The following is a 21,498-nucleotide window of genomic DNA, read 5'->3' as shown; positions in this document are numbered from 1 at the left end:
ATTGAGTGACGTTTGAACCTAAATTGAACGTTTATTTGATATCAAACGAATGTTCGTGAATATCAATTTGATATTCAGATGTCAAAAATTTTATAGCTATTTGATATCAAATAAATATTCGGTGCTATGTGGGTAAATATTCCGTGACTAACTGGTGCTGCTACCTAGTAACGCATTGAACAACCATCTGTAGCGCTATCTGTTCGCAATCGGTGGCGACAGCTTAAATACCGGTTTTTGACTCCTCAGTCTTCAAGCACAGATAGCCGAGAAGGCTAGGGCGTGTGTCACTTGGCCAGTGGCATTCGTCTGCTCGGGTTCGAATCCCGTCCTGTGTGGCAAATAATTGGTGACCTGTGTGTTTGTAGCGATATACTACAACCACTGGGGCATAGTGAAGTGTTCATAATCCTTGGTTTAGACCACAGCCACCTCTAATACAAGGCCGCGACATTCGAACTGGCAACGCCGCACTCACCCGCCGCCTGCGTCCGGCACACACGCTAGGCTATTAACCACAATGTGAGTATTGCTGCTCTGTATCAATGAATGAAAGTATTTAAATTACATATTTTAGTGGTTTTTTATGGTAAAATAGACAAATTAGAATCTAGGTTTTTTATTTAGTGAAAAATTGCTACATACCACAATATGTCTAAAACTAAAAATACAAACACAATGTTTTTGGTTGCATTTATCGTATTGTAAGTATGATGAATGTGGAAATAGATGGACTTGACATATTCCTTTTTTAATTTGATAATCTATACTATTATATAACAATCTCATGGTGTCTGTATATATGTGTGTGTTATTCAATATAGTAAAAACTACTAGACAGACTGGGCTTAAATTTTACAAAATATAGCTACTATACCAACCAAGAATGGTAATATACAGTAGGACTAACTTATTGTCACTTCAATATTTGTAGAGACTTTGGGATTTTTAGAGACTAACATCTAACAATTTGTTCAAATAAAATTAATTTCCAATTTTCAGTAGGAATATTATGTTTTAGTCTACCTGAGGAAACCATTAGTTAACGACAAAAAATTTTAAGTTTCAATTTTGAAGGCATACTGACTAAATAATTTATTTTCTTTGAATAATTACTATGCAAAACGTTTGCCATTTTTTAAACGATTTCAGAAGCTAGGCCTCCATATGGCTTTCCATAGCATTAATAGAATTGTTTTATCACATCAACATTCAGACTGGAGTCGGAGACGATGATGCTTTTATTATGAGATGGTGTAGTACATATTTTTTACTAGTAGACCTACTTAACAGAAACACCGGTTTATTTCTTCGAAGTGCTAGTTATTTAAGTTATTTTAATCACTTAAACAACAGCTTTTATCAATAAGATAGACAAATAGATAAGGAAAGAGTACGGCATTCTCATACTTAAAACTCGCTTCTCGCGTCTATATTTACACAAATCATTGTCTTATTCTTGCAATTTTTTTCATATTTGTGAAAATGTATCACACAAAAACGAGAATTGTTTTAAGATGTCTAATTTGACCGAAGAATAGCAGGAAGCCATTGTTGCTTACGTGGCGGATCACTTAGAATCTTTAGAACACGGTATGTATTATTCGTTTTTAATTGAGCTTTCATAATCATTCTTGCATCCAGGCACATCACATCTATCTGGCATGCTGTAGTAACAAGTTCAATGTCATTACTAATGATTAAGGGTAGTAGAAACGCCATTATGTACGTAGAGTACGCGACTCCTCCATTCACTGTAATGGTAAGACGGCCGCGCACCAAGACACGGATGCAACGTTGCCACTTTTCGCTCGCCGCGGCCTTGTATTAGAGGTGGCTGTGTTTAGACATACACCTCGAAATCATCGGATTGGGCGAATCTTTTAGCTAAGTGGTTGTTAGTGTATCCTATGAACAAGCAGGTCACCAATGGCCGTTTTGCTATTTTTTTTTTTAAATAACCTTCCTCTCTATATTCCTTAGAGATTTTTTAAAACAACGATATATCATTTCATAGCACTGAAAGGGTTAAGTTCTTGAAGGAGCCCAGTCAAATTAATGTAATCAAAAAATGGTATAGTTTCGCAAATTGGCTTAAAATGTCAGTTAAGGCTTCTACTTTATCATACTAAAAGTCCCCTAATGTGAGACTTGAGCTTTCGCCGCCATCTCGAATTTTAGGTACAATTTTCTGATTTTTCTAAATTTTCTTATGAAGTATTAATATTTTATATTCCACATGCAATTACAAAATTAAAGTACACAAAATTTAATTCAAAAATTTTATTTACAGTTTTCTTGTAACTCTAACTGTTTCAGAGAAATATATGCTTAAATATGTAAATTAAGCTAATTTATAATTTTTAGGTACAACTTTTTAGTTTTTCTTAATTAGGCCTATCTAAAAAATTATTCATATTTTACATAGCATATATAATTGCAAAGTTGAAGTACACAATCTTTGCTACAAAAATAGTGTTTATTACTGTTTTGTAATTCTGTCCGTTTTAGAAATATATGCACATTAATATGATAATTTAATTTGTTTGTCATTTTACCATGTATGTGGGCTATTAAAGAGTATGGGAACTTTCTGTTATAATATAATTCACCATCTGATTTTTTTTTTAAATAGTTAGGTATAAACATTAATGTTGATTTATTGGACATATTTTAACACATGTTACATTTTTAATTATTGTAATATGTTTGTTTTGATTTGGTATATTTTTTCATCTAATAACAGTTACTCATTGTGAATATTAATTATTATATAAAACAAGTGGGAATTATTAGATTTAGGGTTGGTTGACCATCATTATTATTATTATTCAACAATTAATTACAGCTTATTTGTTTTTATATTTAAACATCTGTTAGTGATCATCTGTCAGTTAGTCTCTTGTGTTGTTTACAAGATGTATATTTACACAGAAATTATATGCAAAGAAGAGTTTCTACCCATGAATTCCACGGGTGTACAATTCAGAAGCTTCCATTTAATTAACTTTGCCTTTATATTTCATTTAAAGGGTTCAAGTTCGAGAAATTCTCATCAGAAGGAATGTTAAAAGCAGCGGGACCGTCATACCGTATGTCCTAAGGTGGCTGAGTTGGGTACGGTTGTACCTGTCTCTTTTACGACCTGTTTAAAATCCGTGACAACCTCTTGGATGACTCTTTATTTGGTTGATGGCATTAACCATTTACATACAAATTTATTCTATCACTTTAATAATATAAATTGGAAATCGGCCTGTGGGCAGAGCCCTAAGAGAATTTGTTCATACCAATACTTTTCGGCATATTTACACACTCTGAGCTTCATTTTGATGTGCCGTATGCCTATATTTTTATTTGGTTTATGACCTTAACCATTTACATAACATTTGATTGTAGGCCTATAACTTGTATAACTCAAAAAAATTGAAATAAGTGAATCATTGAAATGTGTTATATGATCAATGTATAGTGGATGGCGAGAGTTGTATTAAAGTTGGTGCGAAAGGTTTGGTAAAAGCAAGTGAAGAAAGGAAAGATTACCATTATTAACATTAACATTAAGCTTTTAACATTAACATTATTTTGGCTGGGCTTATTGATGTATATGGCCATACATACTGCCTTAAAACCAGGGCCGCTTTAAGGGTCAGTGGACCCCCTTCTGTGCATATCTTTCTAAAACAGACGCAGTTACTAAACAGTAGTAAACAAATTTTTTGTGGTAAAATTTGCGTACTGCAACTTTGCAATGATATATGCTATGTAAAATATTAATAATTTTTGAGATAATTAAGAAAAACTAAAAAACTGTACCTAAAAATTAATAAAATTACATATTTAAGTACCTATATATTTCTCTGAAACAGTTGGAGTCACAAGAAAACTGTTAGTACAATTTTTGTAGCAAATTTTGTGTACTTGAATTTTGTATTTGCATGTGGTAAATAAAATATTAATACTTTACAAGAAAATTTAGAAAAACCAGAAAATTGTACCTAAAATTCAAGATGGAGACGAAAGCTCAAGTCTCACATTAGGGGACTTTTACTTTTAGTATGATAAAGTAGGAGCCGTAACTGACATTTTAACGCAATTTGAAAAAATATACCTTTTTTTGTTTTTCTTTATGAATCTTAAAGCTAATTTGACTGGGCTGACCCATAAATAATATTTTGAAAACTTTTGATGTAGCATAGAGGAAAGTTAAATAAATATACTGAATCTAAGAAAATTTAGGGTTTGAAATATGCTATGGGTGATTAGTTGTATGTGTTCATGTTATGATCACAAAATTAAAGATTAGCGCTTATGTTTCCTTTTTGGAAAATTTATTAGTTTACAGCTATTGGTATATCTTGCTTCTTAATAATATTATAAATGTGAAAGTTTGTGTGTTTGTTTGAAGTTCAATCACACATTAACTACAGGACGGAGTGGGCTGAAATTTGGCATGATGATAGCTCACATTCCCGATTAACATATAGGCATATTCTTATCTCAAAAATCCTTTCGGACTCCCCCCCAGTGGCTCTGTAGTTCCCCATGTTAACCATATGAGTATTCATATTTAAAGGGAATTACAGAATTTAGTCAGCTGTTTCAACTTAAAAAGTTGGTTCTACGACATGCAAAAGCATTAAAAAGTTAAAAGATTTACCTACAGGGTGCATCAACTGTGATACGCAGAGAACTAACTGTCAAAGTAGGATTGTTTACAGTTATGTTTATGTTTTTAATTCATGAATAATTTGTGATATTTTGTGAATGTTTGATAATTTATTTTTCTTTATTGTTTAGGTGAAGTGGTAATACATTATGGTAGATGTGTAATACTATAGAATAATGTAAATTTAAAGAAGCAAATGTTATCAAACTGTGTCCTCCCTCATTGCAAACGCAAAGCTTGAGTATAACTGCAATAAGCATTTTATACTTATATGCTAACCCCGTACAAAGGACGGGTACTCTGCTAGTTTTTCATATTTTTAAAAATAAAACTTAAGGGGGGAGTTCACGCCAAAAATGGCCAAAATATAAATTTTTAAATTTTTTTTATTTTTTTATTTTTTTTTATTATATATTAAATTCTGAACATAAAACAGTTAAAACCAACCTTATAAGATTTTTTTTCTCATAAAAAAAATACTTTGAAGTAGCACTTTGTCAATCACTAAAAGCACCGTGTTTTGGTATTCGGTCGTTGCCAAAAATGGCCAAAATATGAATTTTTACAATTTTTTATTTATTTTTTTTTTTATTATATATTAAATTCTGAACATTAAACAGTTAAAACCAACCTTATAAGATTTTTTTTCTCATAAAAAAAATACTTTGATGAAGTTGCACTTTGTCAATCACTAAAAGCACCGTGTTTTGGTATTCGGTCGTTTTTCAAAAGTTTACTTTTTTCGCATGGGAACATAAATATCTCAAGTTCTATACTAGATAGAAGGATGACATTTTTTTTTATTTTGTTCAGTTTGACAAGATCTACAATCTCTAGTATGGATTTGTAAAAATAATGTCATTAAAATATTTAAAAAAATAGTTTTTACCAGTTATTTTGGGGAAAAAAATATTTCGAAATTTAAAAATTTACTGTAATTTTATTTTATATAATTTCCTTAAACCCATGCTAGAGATTGTAGGTATTACTCTCAGGAACAGATTAAAAAAAAACAACCCTCTATCACTTTTAAAACATGAGAAATTTATGTTCTCGCAAACCCTTGCAATACACAAAAAATCCCCCCCCCCCACCCTTGGGTACCGGAAAAAAAATTTTCCAGTTTTTTTCTGTATGTTTTATATAACTTCACCTTAAGGTGTAGTATGAGTAAAATTGGTTTGTAATAAAGATTTTCACTTTTTATTTGAACTCCCCCCTTAATTCGGAATGATTTACTAACTGTGTTCAATTATCAATTATCATTATAATTGATATAATGATCAATAATAATTATAATCATTCATGTTTATAACCAGGGATTATCATATTATTTAGACAGAAATACGGTATTGTGTAGGGACTAAAAAAAGAGAATGACACGTTTTAGGAATTCATAATCAAAGACGTTGCAGATTATTCAAATACTTTGCCCCTATGATAAATATTTACTTTTATTGTTATTTTTATTTTAAATTGCATTATAGGTAGGTATAATGTTGTTTTATATTATATTTCATAATCAATACAAATTTGGGGATTGAAAATACATGTGTTTGGTTTCAGAGTGCAGAAGCCATGATCAGAGAATTGCCAATTCTGGTGCAGTTGGTTGTTGGAGGGGCCCTGACGAGAGGGTTCAACATGACTCCGATGATCAAGGTTCCAGCACATGAGTTCCTATTTGGCTATAATGACAAGTTCATGTCTTTTATGAAAGGCCTCTCCAGGTTTCTTCATCAGGAAATACCGTTTGAAAAATTTGGAATGCTAGCAATGGTATATTACAAGATAAGATATAAATTACTGTAGATATTAAAACTCTAGAACAATTAATCAAAGAATATAACCTGCTACTAGATAATGTAAGCGCTATGAAATTTACAAACTGAACAGAATTCAAATAGCATACATCAGTAAAACCATACTGCATGTTGTAAGAGAGGATTAGCAATAATAGTGTAGTATACATATACTTCACTAACACAGTCATACATATACTACGTACAGTCTAAGTTATTACTGATCAGCTTTAAAAACTCTAAGATCATTTACAAGCTATTTTATCTTCCATTAAACTCTGGATTTTTTAACCTTTATATTTACCTAGGTAAATATGCTGTTATAGTAGGTTTTTTAAATTGAATTTAGGTGAAAAACAAATTTCAAATTAAATTATTCATAATTAACTTGAGAACAATTCTAATTTTTTTTGGGGGGCGGTCACTTATTTTGTATTGCCTAAAATGGCTATTTTAAATAATCAAATGTCCGTTTTGAATTAAATAAAATTGACAGGCACCCACTTGACTGTTGATCGGTCAATATTGGAAATAACTAGGGTGTTTTAGCTTGAATCAACTAACTGATAAGAAAGTAAATAAGTAAACAGTGGAGATTTAGTTACTAATATAACTTCAAAATGGAAAACCATGTTTGAGTTTGCTAAAAACAATCTTTTCCCAACCATCATTACACTTACACATGAAAGCCTATGTTTACACGAGTTCCTCAGTTAGTGGAATACTAGGGGTATACACCTCTAGTCCCTAGCTTCCTACTCAGGATGGTGGAGGCATATTTTGTGAAGTGTGTCCAATTGTACAAGGCACAAGTAAGTCAGCAACAATTGTTCTTGTGATTTCTGGATCTGTACAACGCTCAATTCTTAGACTCAATCTCTGGAATAAGTCTTATGACTGATAATACCTATCTTGTTGTCTATGTTGACTACGTTGCTGCACTTGTTGCATCAAACAGCCAAAACTGAAGCTGAGAGTCCTTATGTTAAGCGCTCACCATCTTCCCTCGCATTAAGAGTTACATCATGGTCGATTGTAAGCTTTCTTTTGTTAAGCATATCAAGCACACAGCAAAAAAAACATATGCGATACAGTATAAAAAGTAGTATAAGCCCTTAAGAATTGTTGTGCATAGTAGGTATATAGTATTAAATCATTTAACATAAAAGAGGCTATTTTACCTTCCAGTGTGATTCAAAAACCTCCCCAATGGATGGAATAATAGCTATTTACCTTACAAGTGTAGTAAGAGCGTTTTTACATCACGCAGGTGAAGGTTGTGCAACGAGCGGAAGCGAGTTGCATAATTTACCTAAGTGATGTAAACACGCTCTTGCGTAACGTGTAACGTACAAGATTTTACCTGACCCGACAATATACAGGAGGTTACGAACAATATTAATCATCATCCATTTCACTCATCTTCTAACAGTAAACGTTCATTTACAAACAAAAGCTAGGTTAGGAAAATTCTTCAAAACATAACAATAAAATTCAAGAGCACAGCTGATTTCTAGCGTTGAACGTCGTTGGCTCCATAGAGGTATATTTTTTAAGTTAATCACTCAATGTTATTTAAATGGGTTTCATTACATCACCGAGTGAGTTTTTGATACTTAACATCACTCGAGAAGTAAGGAAGTTGTATACATCACGCTTGGGATAGGGAAGTTTAACATGGCGGGTTAGGTAAATGATTTTACTTTGAGGGAAATATTATTTCAAAACAATCAATGTATATTGCTACAACAACAAGTTTATCTCTATGAGCTGCAGACAAGCCAATTTTTCCTGGCTTTTGCAGCAAGTTTGTTTTTAAAATGTTGTAAGATTTTGTAATTTTTCAAATAAAAAAAAACAGAAAATCTTTCAAAGATGTCTAATAAAGGACATTTTTAGAACCTTAATATATGTTGGATTGAAAAACTGAAAGCCCCGTGTTGTTTTGTAGAGAGCTGCCGTAACTAACGACCGCCTTACTATTACAACAGGGTCAAATGACCTGGATGAGATCGGAGTGGTGACAGCTGTCAACGGGAGAGACAAGATGACTGCCTGGGACGATGATGAGTGTAACAGACTGGATGGCAGTGATGGAGCATTCTTCCCTCGTCATCAAATAAACCAAACTGCCAGGTTATACCTCTTCCACAAGGATCTCTGCAGAAAACTACCCCTTGAGTTTCAGAAGGAAGTAGATGTAAGTTACACCTTTTATCTGGGAAAAAATACCTATATGATATAAAAAATACTCTTCTCTATTGTGGAAAACATATCACAAACTTTTAATCTTCTTTCTTAAGCACCTATCATAAAGCAGTAATCATAAAGTTATAGGTGACAACCCTTACAATAGATGAATCTTGAAAGCAAATAATTGTTCCGTTGTCATTGTATTGATACAAATTAAACTAGACACTCCATGCTAAAGTTTTGGCAGGTTTTAAATCAAAATCGTCATAGTTGATGTAATCCCCCGACAGATTGTGCTGATTTGAATTCCTGATATCTGCGGAATACACAAACCTTTTTACCAAGTCAAGCAGATGGAACGACTTGTTGTGAGCCATGGCAACTGATATGACCCATCAAATATGTCAGCAACAAAAAGTAAGTCTTTACTGACTTGGCTTAGCAAATTTGCAATGTTGTTATGAAGTTAAATTACACATAAAATGAGACCTTTCTTCCCCAGGTCATTGTTGAAGAACAGCTGTTTGATTGAAGAATATCGCTTAAGCCATAAAAACATAACCTAACCTCTCTGGTATAGTTTTACCTCAAAATGAAGTTGAGAAATTTCTTTTAACGTTGAAAAAAGTGAATTGTTGCGCGTGACTAGACAATTAGATAGGTGATTAGACAATTTCAGGTTACCTAACCAGAAGTTGAACCACCTAATCGAATAGTAACCAAGTGAAGACATCTTTTGTTAGAAACTGGCAGTGTTGTCAAAAAGCACTCTAGAGGATCTAATGAGGAAAGAGAAGAACTGGTATGCGCAGTTGCGCACTTCAACTCCTCCGGATGCCGTGGAATATCTTTGTAGATAATGAATGATTTATTTATTAAGCGCTGTTATCAGTGTGTCGCTGTGGATGGACCACAGATTGAATAATTTTGGACTATGTTTTTCATGAGGCTATGTTCTTGTTTCCTGATTTAAAAGCCTTTTTTTCATAGAATATGAGAATAGAAATCTATATCTTAATACGCAAGCAGTTTTCTTTTCACAGTCATAACTCGATAACGGTTTAACAAATTTTAACGTTTGAGGTGTCAAATTAAAGGCATTTTCGTGTAGATGTGCAAATACGTCTCAGAATATTTAGAAAGGGCACCACTTAAGTACACTTAAGGGCTAAAGTTTGGAAGGCGGTGCTCTCTGTTGACATTTGATCAAACTCATTTCCCTTTGTTTACAAATAACATATGGACGTAGTTTGAAATAGTTTTTAAGGTTAACCACAGACTGCAGGACTTAAAACTTCCAGAGCAAAGCTGGAATTTATATTTTGTTTCAATCTGTTAACTAAGTCTGGTTCATAATGAAGAGTTTCCTATCAATACTAGACAACAGAGTGTTTAAGAATAAATATTTAATTCTTTTTGTCTATGGTTAAATTGATTTACCTTACATTGTATTTTACTGATTATCATGTAGTTACAGTTCGATGTGATGAAGTGAATGTTTAAAAGTGATTATTCACAGGGCAGTTATCCGTTACATTACCATATTATCATGTAATTTACAATGTGTATCAAAATTCCAATTCCTTTATAGTGTTTTCTGTTATTTGGTTAACTTTCTTATTTCATCAATCATTTTAGCCTCTGGATTGCTTATATATTAATTGATATTATAAGGCCTTACCTTAGCAATCCTGTTAAAAAAAAAACAAAACAGGATTGCTAAGGTAAAGCCTGAGTGGAGTAACTGTGAGTGGCTGTAGGGAACGCGAACATGACCGCTTGCATCAACCTCTCAATTGAACATTTGATGGGTACATCGTGGTAGTACCACCGTTGTGATAGTCCAATCTCGGACAAATGAACGTTAAATACTTACATTGTAGTGGCTTACATATTTTTAAGCAAGAAAAGACTGGCCGAGACGGTTAAGTTTGTACTCTTTGTTGCCATAAATGAAAGGTTCGTTTACCTCATTTGTGCAATTCACCACAATAAACTACGGGTTCTTATTGGAAACTCCCAATCTGAAAATAGGACTGTGAAACTTATATCCAGAAATTATTTGGATAAAGTTCGTCAATTCAGTTCTGCCTTTACCATGGTCAGCTCCAAAGCTCATAAGATGAGAAAGTTCCACAGGGGATCTACAATTTTAAGATCCGTGACACGTTTTACCACCGAGTGGGTCCTCTAATTCCTCAAGAAGGTGATGATCCTGAATACGCACAGATATATAAGTAAGTACGACAATGTCACTAGAACCCAAAGGAGAACTAAGCACAATAAAAAAAATGCAATGAAAAAATATGCGGGAAATAGGGCATATTAACACTCAACAACAACTCCAAAACACCCATTTGCAAATCTTTGAAGACTGTGGCAGACATTATGTAGGGACAAGAGCTCCGAGGAGTCAAGTGAGATTCTTATGTACATAATAAGAGACAGTAGAAGTGTCTTCCCTCGCTACAATGTGTAGATTTCGCAGCAATTTTTAAAGCTGAAAACAAAGCACCACCTGGCCAAATAAAGCGTATAGTTTTTTCCAACACTAATAATGTTAAACGCGTATCCATTATAGATCTGTCGTTAGATCCACTTAATTACCTTCTTATGTTCCCAACCAGAGACTTGGGTTGGGGCCCCTAATTTAAATACGCCTAAAACAGAACACAACAATGCTAGAATAAGAGTAGCGATGGTTGGCGTCAAGAGAGGAATTGAGCTACATTAGGCCAAAAGCTCACTTTACAGTGTGTGGTTGACATCTACGTGCTCATAGAGTGCACCTGCCTACTATACATAAGAGATAACCAAAGCATAGTGAATGTATGAGAGTGAATGTAAATTTAAATATTGTAGATTGCTTTCATATTTTTTTACATCATAATATTTTTATATTTCTATAATCAGTCATATAAATTATTTTTGAGTGACTATTTGATTAAGTAAGGTCTTGCTGTTTATGTTTTATGTTTATTTTTTTATACAAGTTTCAGTTTTGCTCGATTCCGAGCAACAGGTTATCTAGTATTTTAAAAATCCAATAACACCTTTTTATTGTTTTAAAATATAATTTTTCAATATGCCACCGTTTTATTTTTACAAAGGTTAAGGAACTGAAATTTTCCCAGAATATTTTTTAAACCTACTTTATAAATTGTGTACAGTTTCAAATTATTTGGCGCATAAATGGGCAAGAAATATAAAATCAAAAGTTTTAACGTGTTCTTGGGGTATGGATGTATAATAATGTCTGTCCATGAACACGATAACTCGAGTAATTTTGGTCAGATTTTGATGAAGTTTGGCTTAAAGGTGTAAGGTGGGATAAAAATGAATGAGTTCGCGAACCAGCAAGATCGGGTCATGAAAACAAAGTAGCAATGGGTTTAAAAATGTTCAAAAATGGTTTATTTTTTATTTTTACCCTTATAACATAATAATTGCCAATTTTCTTCAAGAGTCAAGAGCATTTTTTAAAGCTTAAAAAACAAATAATTTTGTATATGGAAGCATTGTTGTACAATTAAAGGTTGGGGAGAAAATTAAAAACAACTGTATGGTATTCTAAATTACCATGGTATTTTTATGGAGGGAAAGAAAACATTTGCAGTTTGCTTGTTTATGGATATATTAAATTGTTTATGTTGATCAAATTAGGAAAATTTATTTATTGCATCCTGTACTACTCAAAATAACACTTTTAAACCCCTTCCAACAGCCAACCTAAGTACTCATTAAATCTAATGTTATTTAAATGTGGAATAAATAATAATTCGGGTTTATGGAAATACTAGCAAAGTACCTGTCCTTCGTATGGGGTTGGCGTACGGTATAAGTATAAAATGCTTATTGCAGTTATACTATGACTTTGCGTTTGCATTGGGGGAGGACACAGTTTCAGAACATTTGTTGCTGCTTAGTTCATAGTGACTGTTTTCATGATTGCAAAAAAGTTAATAGCGCTGCACCCTGTTGGTAAACCTTATAACTTTTTAATGCTATTGAATATCATATCATAGAATTAACTTCAAAATTCATTTTTCTTGCCTCTGGACTATACTGTTACGACAATAATAGGTTTTTACATACCTTCGTCAAATAGTCCAACGAATAATATTGCTCATGAGCTTACATGTTTTGTTGGGAAGGAAACATATTCAAAGCTTGCAGCTTGGCAAAAACACAATTAAAACATGTACGAGGTTGAACACAAAAAAACATTAAAATAGTACAAATACACAACAAACATTTATATAGCTTTAGATAGATTTAGATCCATAATACTAATTTGGTACGGCACGGCACGGGGTTGGTAGCAGACTCACCAATATATTTATCAACATATTTTAATAATCAAACCAAAATATATTTCAATGATATCATCTTGTCAATATACAGACTGTCCCAAAAGTCCCGGACCGGTTTAATATTTTCTAAACGACAACAGATAAATCAACAAGATTTGGTACATCAACATCACACCTAAAAATCTACTTTTTTATGGAAATATAAATTTTCTGTCACATCATGGGGACGTCCCGCAAGGAGTCAGAAGGAAATCTTAAATAGAAGCATAGGTTGACATGTACATCAGATTAAAGGTCTTTACTAGCAGAATATAATGCTGCAAATTTAAACTCAAACGGACAACCAAGTCAAGAGTAACAGTGGTTCAAAGATTCATTTAATTTGCATTTGGGGGCAGAGCCCTAGGAGTCAGAACATTTTTGTTAGCGTAAGCATAGGTCGATATGCACATCAAATTAAAGGTCTTCACTAGTAGATTACAATGCCGTAAATTCAAGCTCAAAAGAACGCCTGAGTAAAAAATGGCAGTCGTTCAAAGATTCAAAATGGCAGGTTCAAGAAATCTTTGAACGGCCGCCATTTTGTAACGGGTGATCCTTTTGAGGCGCGGTTTCCGGCATTGAACTCTGCTAGCTAAGCCCTTTAAACTGATGTGCATATTGACCTATGCTCCTATTTAAGATTTCCTTCTGACTCCTCGTGGGACGTCCCCATGATATGACAGAAAACTGATAGTTCCTTAAAAAAGTAGATTTTTTAGTGTGGTGTTAATGTGCAAAATTTTATTGATTTATCTGTTGTCGTTTAGGAAATATTAAACCGGTCCGGGACTTTTGGGACAGTCTATACCTTATCTACCTTGTCAATATATTTTAGTGATTTTTGTGTTTGTGTCATACGTGTTTTAATTGTGTTTTTGACGAGTTGATAAAAGCTTTGAAAATGTTGACTTCGCATCAAAACATAAAAGCTGATGAGCAATACGTTGGACTATTTGACAGAGGTAGTAAAAACCTATTATTGTCTCAACTTGTTTAGTTGAAACAGCTGACAAAATACTTTTATTCCTTTTAAATATGAATACTCGTGTTAACATGGGGAACTACAGGGCGACTGGGGCAGAGCCGGAAAGGATGTTTGAGATAAGAATAGGACTATATTCTATATAGAATTGGGACTATATATAAAATTGGGGACCAGTTTCTATATAGAATTGGGGGAGGACTATATTCTATATACCTATATAGAATTGGGAATGTGAGCTATCATCATACAAAATTTCAGCCCAATCTGACCAGTAGTTGCGTGATTGAACCACAAACAAAAAAACACACAAACTTTCGCATTTAAAATATTAGTATTAGTAAAAAAAATCCAATCAGACAAATTGAAATTGGCTTAGTCTCCAAGTTTTCTGTACACACCACCAGATGTCTACAACACTACAGGTAGCTGCTTCTGTAAACACAACTCCTATGCCCCGTAGATGTCTTTGATGTATCTCCGTCTGCTAATGGTATGTTGTACTTCCAAGATGGTGTTCTGGGTATGATGTTTCACACACCTCCAGATGTCTACAACACTACAAGTAGCTGCTTCTGTAAACACAACTCCTGTCCCCCCCTAGATGTCTTTGATGTATCTCCGTGTGCTAATGGTATGTTGTAGTTCCAGGATGGTGTTCTGAGTATGAGATTTCATACACCACTAGATGTCTACAACACCACAGGTAGCTGCTTCTGTAAACACAACTCCTCCCCCCCCCTTGGTGTCTTTGATGTGTCTCCGTGTGCTAATGGTATGTTGTAGTTCCAGGATGGTGTTCTGGGTATGAGATTTCACACACCACTAGATGTCTACAACACCACAGGTAGCTGCTTCTGTAAACACAACTCCTCCCCCCCCCCTTGGTGTCTTTGATGTGTCTCCGTGTGCTAATGGTATGTTGTAGTTCCAGGATGGTGTTCTGGGTATGAGATTTCACACACCACCAGATGTCTACAACACCACAGGTAGCTGCTTCTGTAAAAACAAATCCAGTCCCCCCGTAGATGTCTTTGATGTATCTCCGTGTGCTAATGGTATGTAGTAGTTCCAGGATAGTGTTCTGGGTATGAGATTTCACACACCACCAGGTGTCTACAACACCACAGGTAGCTGCTTCTGTAAACCCAACTTCTGTCCTCCCGTAGGTGTCTTTGATGTATCTCCGTGTGCTAATGGTATGTTGTAGTTCCAGGATGGTGTTATGGGTATGAGATTTCACACACCACTAGATGTCTACAACACCACAGGTAGCTGCTTCTGTAAACACAACTCCTGTCCCCCTGTAGATGCCTTTCATGTATCTCCGTGTGCTAATGGTATGTTGTAGTTCCAGGATGGTTGTTCTGGGTATGAGATTTCACACACCACTAGATGTCTACAACACTACAGGTAGCTGCTTCTGTAAACACAACTCCGGCCCCTCGGTAGATGTCTTTGATGTATCTCCGTGTGCTAATGGTATGTTGTAGTTCCAGAATGGTTTTCTGGGTATGAGATTTCACACACCACCAGATGTCTATAACACCACAGGTGTAAACACAACTCCTGTCCCCCTGTAGTTTGTCTTTGATGTATCTCCGTGCCCTATTGGTATGTTGTAGATCCAGGATAGTGTTCTGGGTATGAGATTTCACACACCACCAGGTGTCTACAACACCACAGGTAGCTACTTCTGTAAACACAACTCCTGTCCCCCCTGTAGTTGTCTTTGATGTATCTCCATGCGCTAATTGTATGTTGTAGTTCCAGGATAGTGTTCTGGGTATGAGATTTCACACACCACCAGGTGTCTACAACACCAGAGGTAGCTGCTTCTGTAAACACAACTTCTGTCCTCCCGTAGGTGTCTTTGATGTATCTCCGTGTGCTAATGGTATGTTGTAGTTCCAGGATGGTGTTCTGGGTATGAGATTTCACACACCACCAGATGTCTACAACACCACAGGTAGCTGCTTCTGTAAACACAACTCCTGTCCCCCTGTAGTTGTCTTTGATGTATCTCCGTGTGCTAATGGTATGTTGTAGATCGAGGATGGTATTCTGGGTATGAAATTTCACACACCACCAGGTCTCTACAACACTACAGGAAGCTGCTTCTGTAAACACAACTCCTGTCCCCCCCGTAGGTGTCTTTGATGTATCTCCGTGTGCTAATGGTATGTTGTAGTTCCAGGATGGTGATCTGGGTATGATGTTTCACACACCACCAGGTGTCTACAACACCACAGGTAGCTGCTTCTGTAAAGACAACTCCGGCCCCCCGGTAAATGTCTTTGATGTATCTATGTGTACTAATGGTATGTTGTAGTTCCAGAATGGTGTTCTGGGTATGAGATTTCAAACACCACCAGATGTCTACAACACCACAGGTAGCTGCTTCTGTAAACATAACTCCTTTCCCCCCTGTAGTTGTCTTTGATGTATCTCCGTGTGCTAATGGTATGTTGTAGTTCCAGAATGGTATTCTGGGTATGAGATTTCACACACCACCAGATGTCTACAACACCACAGGTAGCTGCTTCTGTAAAAACAAATCCAGTCCCCCCGTAGATGTCTTTGATGTATCTCCGTGTGCTAATGGTATGTAGTAGTTCCAGGATAGTGTTCTGGGTATGAGATTTCACACACCACCAGGTGTCTACAACACCACAGGTGCTTCTGTAAACACAACTTCTGTCCTCCCGTAGGTGTCTTTGATGTATCTCCGTGTGCTAATGGTATGTTGTAGTTCCAGGATGGTGTTCTGGGTATGAGATTTCACACACCACTAGATGTCTACAACACTACAGGTAGCTGCTTCTGTAAACACAACTCCGGCCCCTCGGTAGATGTCTTTGATGTATCTCCGTGTGCTAATGGTATGTTGTAGTTCCAGAATGGTTTTCTGGGTATGAGATTTCACACACCACCAGATGTCTATAACACCACAGGTGTAAACACAACTCCTGTCCCCCTGTAGTTGTCTTTGATGTATCTCCGTGCCCTATTGGTATGTTGTAGATCCAGGATAGTGTTCTGGGTATGAGATTTCAAACACCACCAGGTGTCTACAACACCACAGGTAGCTGCTTCTGTAAACACAACTTCTGTCCTCCCGTAGGTGTCTTTGATGTGTCTCCGTGTGCTAATGGTATGTTGTAGTTCCAGGATGGTGTTCTGGGTATGAGATTTCACACACCACTAGATGTCTACAACACTACAGGTAGCTGCTTCTGTAAACACATCTCCTCCCCCCCTTGGTGTCTTTGATGTGTGGAGGTGTGCTAATGGTATGTTGTAGTTCCAGGATGGTGTTCTGGGTATGAGATTTCACACACCACCAGATGTCTACAACACCACAGGTAGCTGCTTCTGTAAACATAACTCCTTTCCCCCCTGTAGTTGTCTTTGATGTATCTCCGTGTGCTAATGGTATGTTGTAGTTCCAGAATGGTATTCTGGGTATGAGATTTCACACACCACCAGATGTCTACAACACCACAGGTAGCTGCTTCTGTAAAAACAAATCCAGTCCCCCCGTAGATGTCTTTGATGTATCTCTGTGTGCTAATGGTATGTAGTAGTTCCAGGATAGTGTTCTGGGTATGAGATTTCACACACCACCAGGTGTCTACAACACCACAGGTGCTGCTGTAAACACAACTTCTGTCCTCCCGTAGGTGTCTTTGATGTATCTCCGTGTGCTAATGGTATGTTGTAGTTCCAGGATGGTGTTCTGGGTATGAGATTTCACACACCACTAGATGGGTACAACACCACAGGTAGCTGCTTCTTTAAACACAACTCCTGTCCCCCTGTAGATGCCTTTCATGTATCTCCGTGTGCTAATGGTATGTTGTAGTTCCAGGATGGTGTTCTGGGTATGAGATTTCACACACCACTAGATGTCTAAAACACCACAGGTAGCTGCTTCTGTAAACACAACTCCTCCCGCCCCCTTGGTGTCTTTGACGTGTGGAGGTGTGCTAATGGTATGTTGTAGTTCCAGGATGGTGTTCTGGGTATGAGATTTCACACACCACTAGATGTCTACAACACTACAGGTTGCTGCTTCTGTAAACACAACTCCGGCCCCTCGGTAGATGTCTTTGATGTATCTCCGTGTGCTACTGGTATGTTGTAGTTCCAGGATGGTGTTCTGGGTATGAGATTTCACACACCACCAGGTGTCTACAACACCACAGGTAGCTGCTTCTGTAAACACAACTCCTGTCCCCCTGTAGTTGTCTTTGATGTATCTCCGTGTTCTATTGGTATGTTGTAGATCCAGGATAGTGTTCTGGGTATGAGATTTCACACACCACCAGGTGTCTACAACACCACAGGTAGCTACTTCTGTAAACACAACTCCTGTCCCCCCTGTAGTTGTCTTTGATGTATCTCCATGTGCTAATTGTATGTTGTAGTTCCAGGATAGTGTTCTGGGTATGAGATTTCAAACACCACCAGATGTCTACAACACCACAGGTAGCTGCTTCTGTAAACACAACTCCTGTCCCCCTGTAGTTGTCTTTTATGTATCTCCGTGTGCTAATGGTATGTTGTAGATCCAGGATGGTGTTCTGGGTATGAAATTTCACACACCACCAGGTCTCTACAACACTACTGGAAGCTGCTTCTGTAAACACAACTCCTGTCCCCCCCGTAGGTTTCTTTGATGTATCTCCGTGTGCTAATGGTATGTTGTAGTTCCAGGATGGTGTTCTGGGTATGATGTTTCACACACAACCAGGTGTCTACAACACCACAGGTAGCTGCTTCTGTAAACACAACTCCGGCCCCCCGGTAAATGTCTTTGATGTATCTACATGTACTAATGGTATGTTGTAGTTCCAGAATGGTGTTCTGGGTATGAGATTTCACACACCACTAGATGTCTACAACACCACAGGTAGCTGCTTCTGTAAACATAACTCCTTTCCCCCCTGTAGTTGTCTTTGATGTATCTCCGTGTGCTAATGGTATGTTGTAGTTCCAGAATGGTATTCTGGGTATGAGATTTCACACACCACCAGATGTCTACAACACCACAGGTAGCTGCTTCTGTAAAAACAAATCCAGTCCCCCCGTAGATGTCTTTGATGTATCTCCGTGTGCTAATGGTATGTAGTAGTTCCAGGATAGTGTTCTGGGTATGAGATTTCACACACCACCAGGTGTCTACAACACCACAGGTGCTTCTGTAAACACAACTTCTGTCCTCCCGTAGGTGTCTTTGATGTATCTCCGTGTGCTAATGGTATGTTGTAGTTCCAGGATGGTGTTCTGGGTATGAGATTTCACACACCACTAGATGTCTACAACACCACAGGTAGCTGCTTCTGTAAACACAACTCCTGTCCCCCTGTAGATGCCTTTCATGTATCTCCGTGTGCTAATGGTATGTTGTAGTTCCAGGATGGTGTTCTGGGTATGAGATTTCACACACCACTAGATGTCTACAACACCACAGGTAGCTGCTTCTGTAAACACAACTCCTCCCCCCCCCCTTGGTGTCTTTGATGTGTGGAGGTGTGCTAATGGTATGTTGTAGTTCCAGGATGGTGTTCTGGGTATGAGATTTCACACACCACCAGATGTCTACAACACCACAGGTAGCTGCTTCTGTAAACATAACTCCATTCCCCCCTGTAGTTGTCTTTTATGTATCTCCGTGTGCTAATGGTATGTTGTAGTTCCAGAATGGTATTCTGGGTATGAGATTTCACACACCACCAGATGTCTACAACACCACAGGTAGCTGCTTCTGTAAAAACAAATCCAGTCCCCCTGTAGATGTCTTTGATGTATCTCCGTGTGCTAATGGTATGTAGTAGTTCCAGGATAGTGTTCTGGGTATGAGATTTCACACACCACCAGGTGTCTACAACACCACAGGTGCTTCTGTAAACACAACTTCTGTCCTCCTGTAGGTGTCTTTGATGTATCTCCGTGTGCTAATGGTATGTTGTAGTTCCAGGATGGTGTTCTGGGTATGAGATTTCACACACCACTAGATGTCTACAACACCACAGGTAGCTGCTTCTGTAAAAACAAATCCAGTCCCCCTGTAGATGTCTTTGATGTATCTCCGTGTGCTAATGGTATGTAGTAGTTCCAGGATAGTGTTCTGGGTATGAGATTTCACACACCACTAGATGTCTACAACACCACAGGTAGCTGCTTCTGTAAACACAACTCCTCCCCCCCCCCTTGGTGTCTTTAATGTGTGGAGGTGTGCTAATAGTATGTTGTAGTTCCAGGATGGTGTTCTGGGTATGAGATTTCACACACCACTAGATGTCTACAACAATACAGGTAGCTGCTTCTGTAAACACAACTCCGGCCCCTCGGTAGATGTCTTTGATGTATCTCTGTGTGCTAATGGTATGTTGTAGTTCCAGAATGGTTTTCTGGGTATGAGATTTCACACACCACCAGATGTCTATAACACCACAGGTGTAAACACAACTCCTGTCCCCCTGTAGTTGTCTTTGATGTATCTCCGTGCCCTATTGGTATGTTGTAGATCCAGGATAGTGTTCTGGGTATGAGATTTCACACACCACCAGGTGTCTACAACACCACAGGTAGCTGCTTCTGTAAACACAGCTCCTGTCCCCCCTGTAGTTGTCTTTGATGTATCTCCATGCGCTAATTGTATGTTGTAGTTCCAGGATGGTGTTCTGGGTATGAGATTTCACACACCACTAGATGTCTACAACACTACAGGTAGCTGCTTCTGTAAACATAACTCCTGTCCCCCCGTAGGTGTCTTTGATGTGTCTCCATGTGCTAATGGTATGTTGTAGTTCCAGGATGATGTTCTGGGTATGAGATTTCACACACCACCAGATGTCTACAACACCACAGGTAGCTGCTTCTGTAAAAACAAATCCAGTCCGCCCGTAGATGTCTTTGATGTATCTCCGTGTGCTAATGGTATGTAGTAGTTCCAGGATAGTGTTCTGGGTATGAGATTTCACACACCACCAGGTATCTACAACACCACAGGTAGCTGCTTCTGTAAACACAACTTCTGTCCTCCCGTAGGTGTCTTTGATGTATCTCCGTGTGCTAATGGTATGTTGTAGTTCCAGGATGGTGTTCTGGGTATGAGATTTCACACACCACTAGATGTCTACAACACCACAGGTAGCTGCTTCTGTAAACACAACTCCTGTCCCCCTGTAGATGCCTTTCATGTATCTCCGTGTGCTAATGGTATGTTGTAGTTCCAGGATGGTGTTCTGGGTATGAGATTTCACACACCACTAGATGTCTACAACACCACAGGTAGCTGCTTCTGTAAACACAACTCCTCCCCCCCCCCTTGGTGTCTTTGATGTGTGGAGGTGTGCTAATGGTATGTTGTAGTTCCAGGATGGTGTTCTGGGTATGAGATTTCACACACCACTAGATGTCTACAACACTACAGGTAGCTGCTTCTGTAAACACAACTCCGGCCCCTCGGTAGATGTCTTTCATGTATCT

The 21,498-nt window shown here is 37.2% G+C and overlaps 1 protein-coding gene across 4 annotated transcripts in view; it reads left to right on the top strand.

Moving 5' to 3' along the window:
* Positions 1-21,498, top strand: part of LOC128983191 (scavenger receptor class B member 1-like) — a 95,528-nt gene that overhangs the window by 53,587 nt on the left and 20,443 nt on the right. For all 4 annotated transcript variants that reach the window (XM_054402383.1, XM_054402381.1, XM_054402380.1 and 1 more), the window contains 2 exons: positions 6,236-6,448; positions 8,423-8,671. In XM_054402383.1, coding sequence (XP_054258358.1) covers positions 6,236-6,448; positions 8,423-8,671 — 462 coding nt within the window. The remainder of the gene's footprint in view (positions 1-6,235; positions 6,449-8,422; positions 8,672-21,498) is intronic.

This window comes from Macrosteles quadrilineatus, unplaced genomic scaffold, assembly GCF_028750875.1.
Source record: "Macrosteles quadrilineatus isolate MER2022 unplaced genomic scaffold, UCM_ALF_1.0 Scaffold_1__1_contigs__length_201487025, whole genome shotgun sequence".
Classification (NCBI taxonomy): domain Eukaryota; kingdom Metazoa; phylum Arthropoda; class Insecta; order Hemiptera; family Cicadellidae; genus Macrosteles; species Macrosteles quadrilineatus.
The sequence above is the reverse complement of the archived record's forward strand: the minus strand, read 5'-3'. Positions and strand labels throughout refer to the sequence as shown.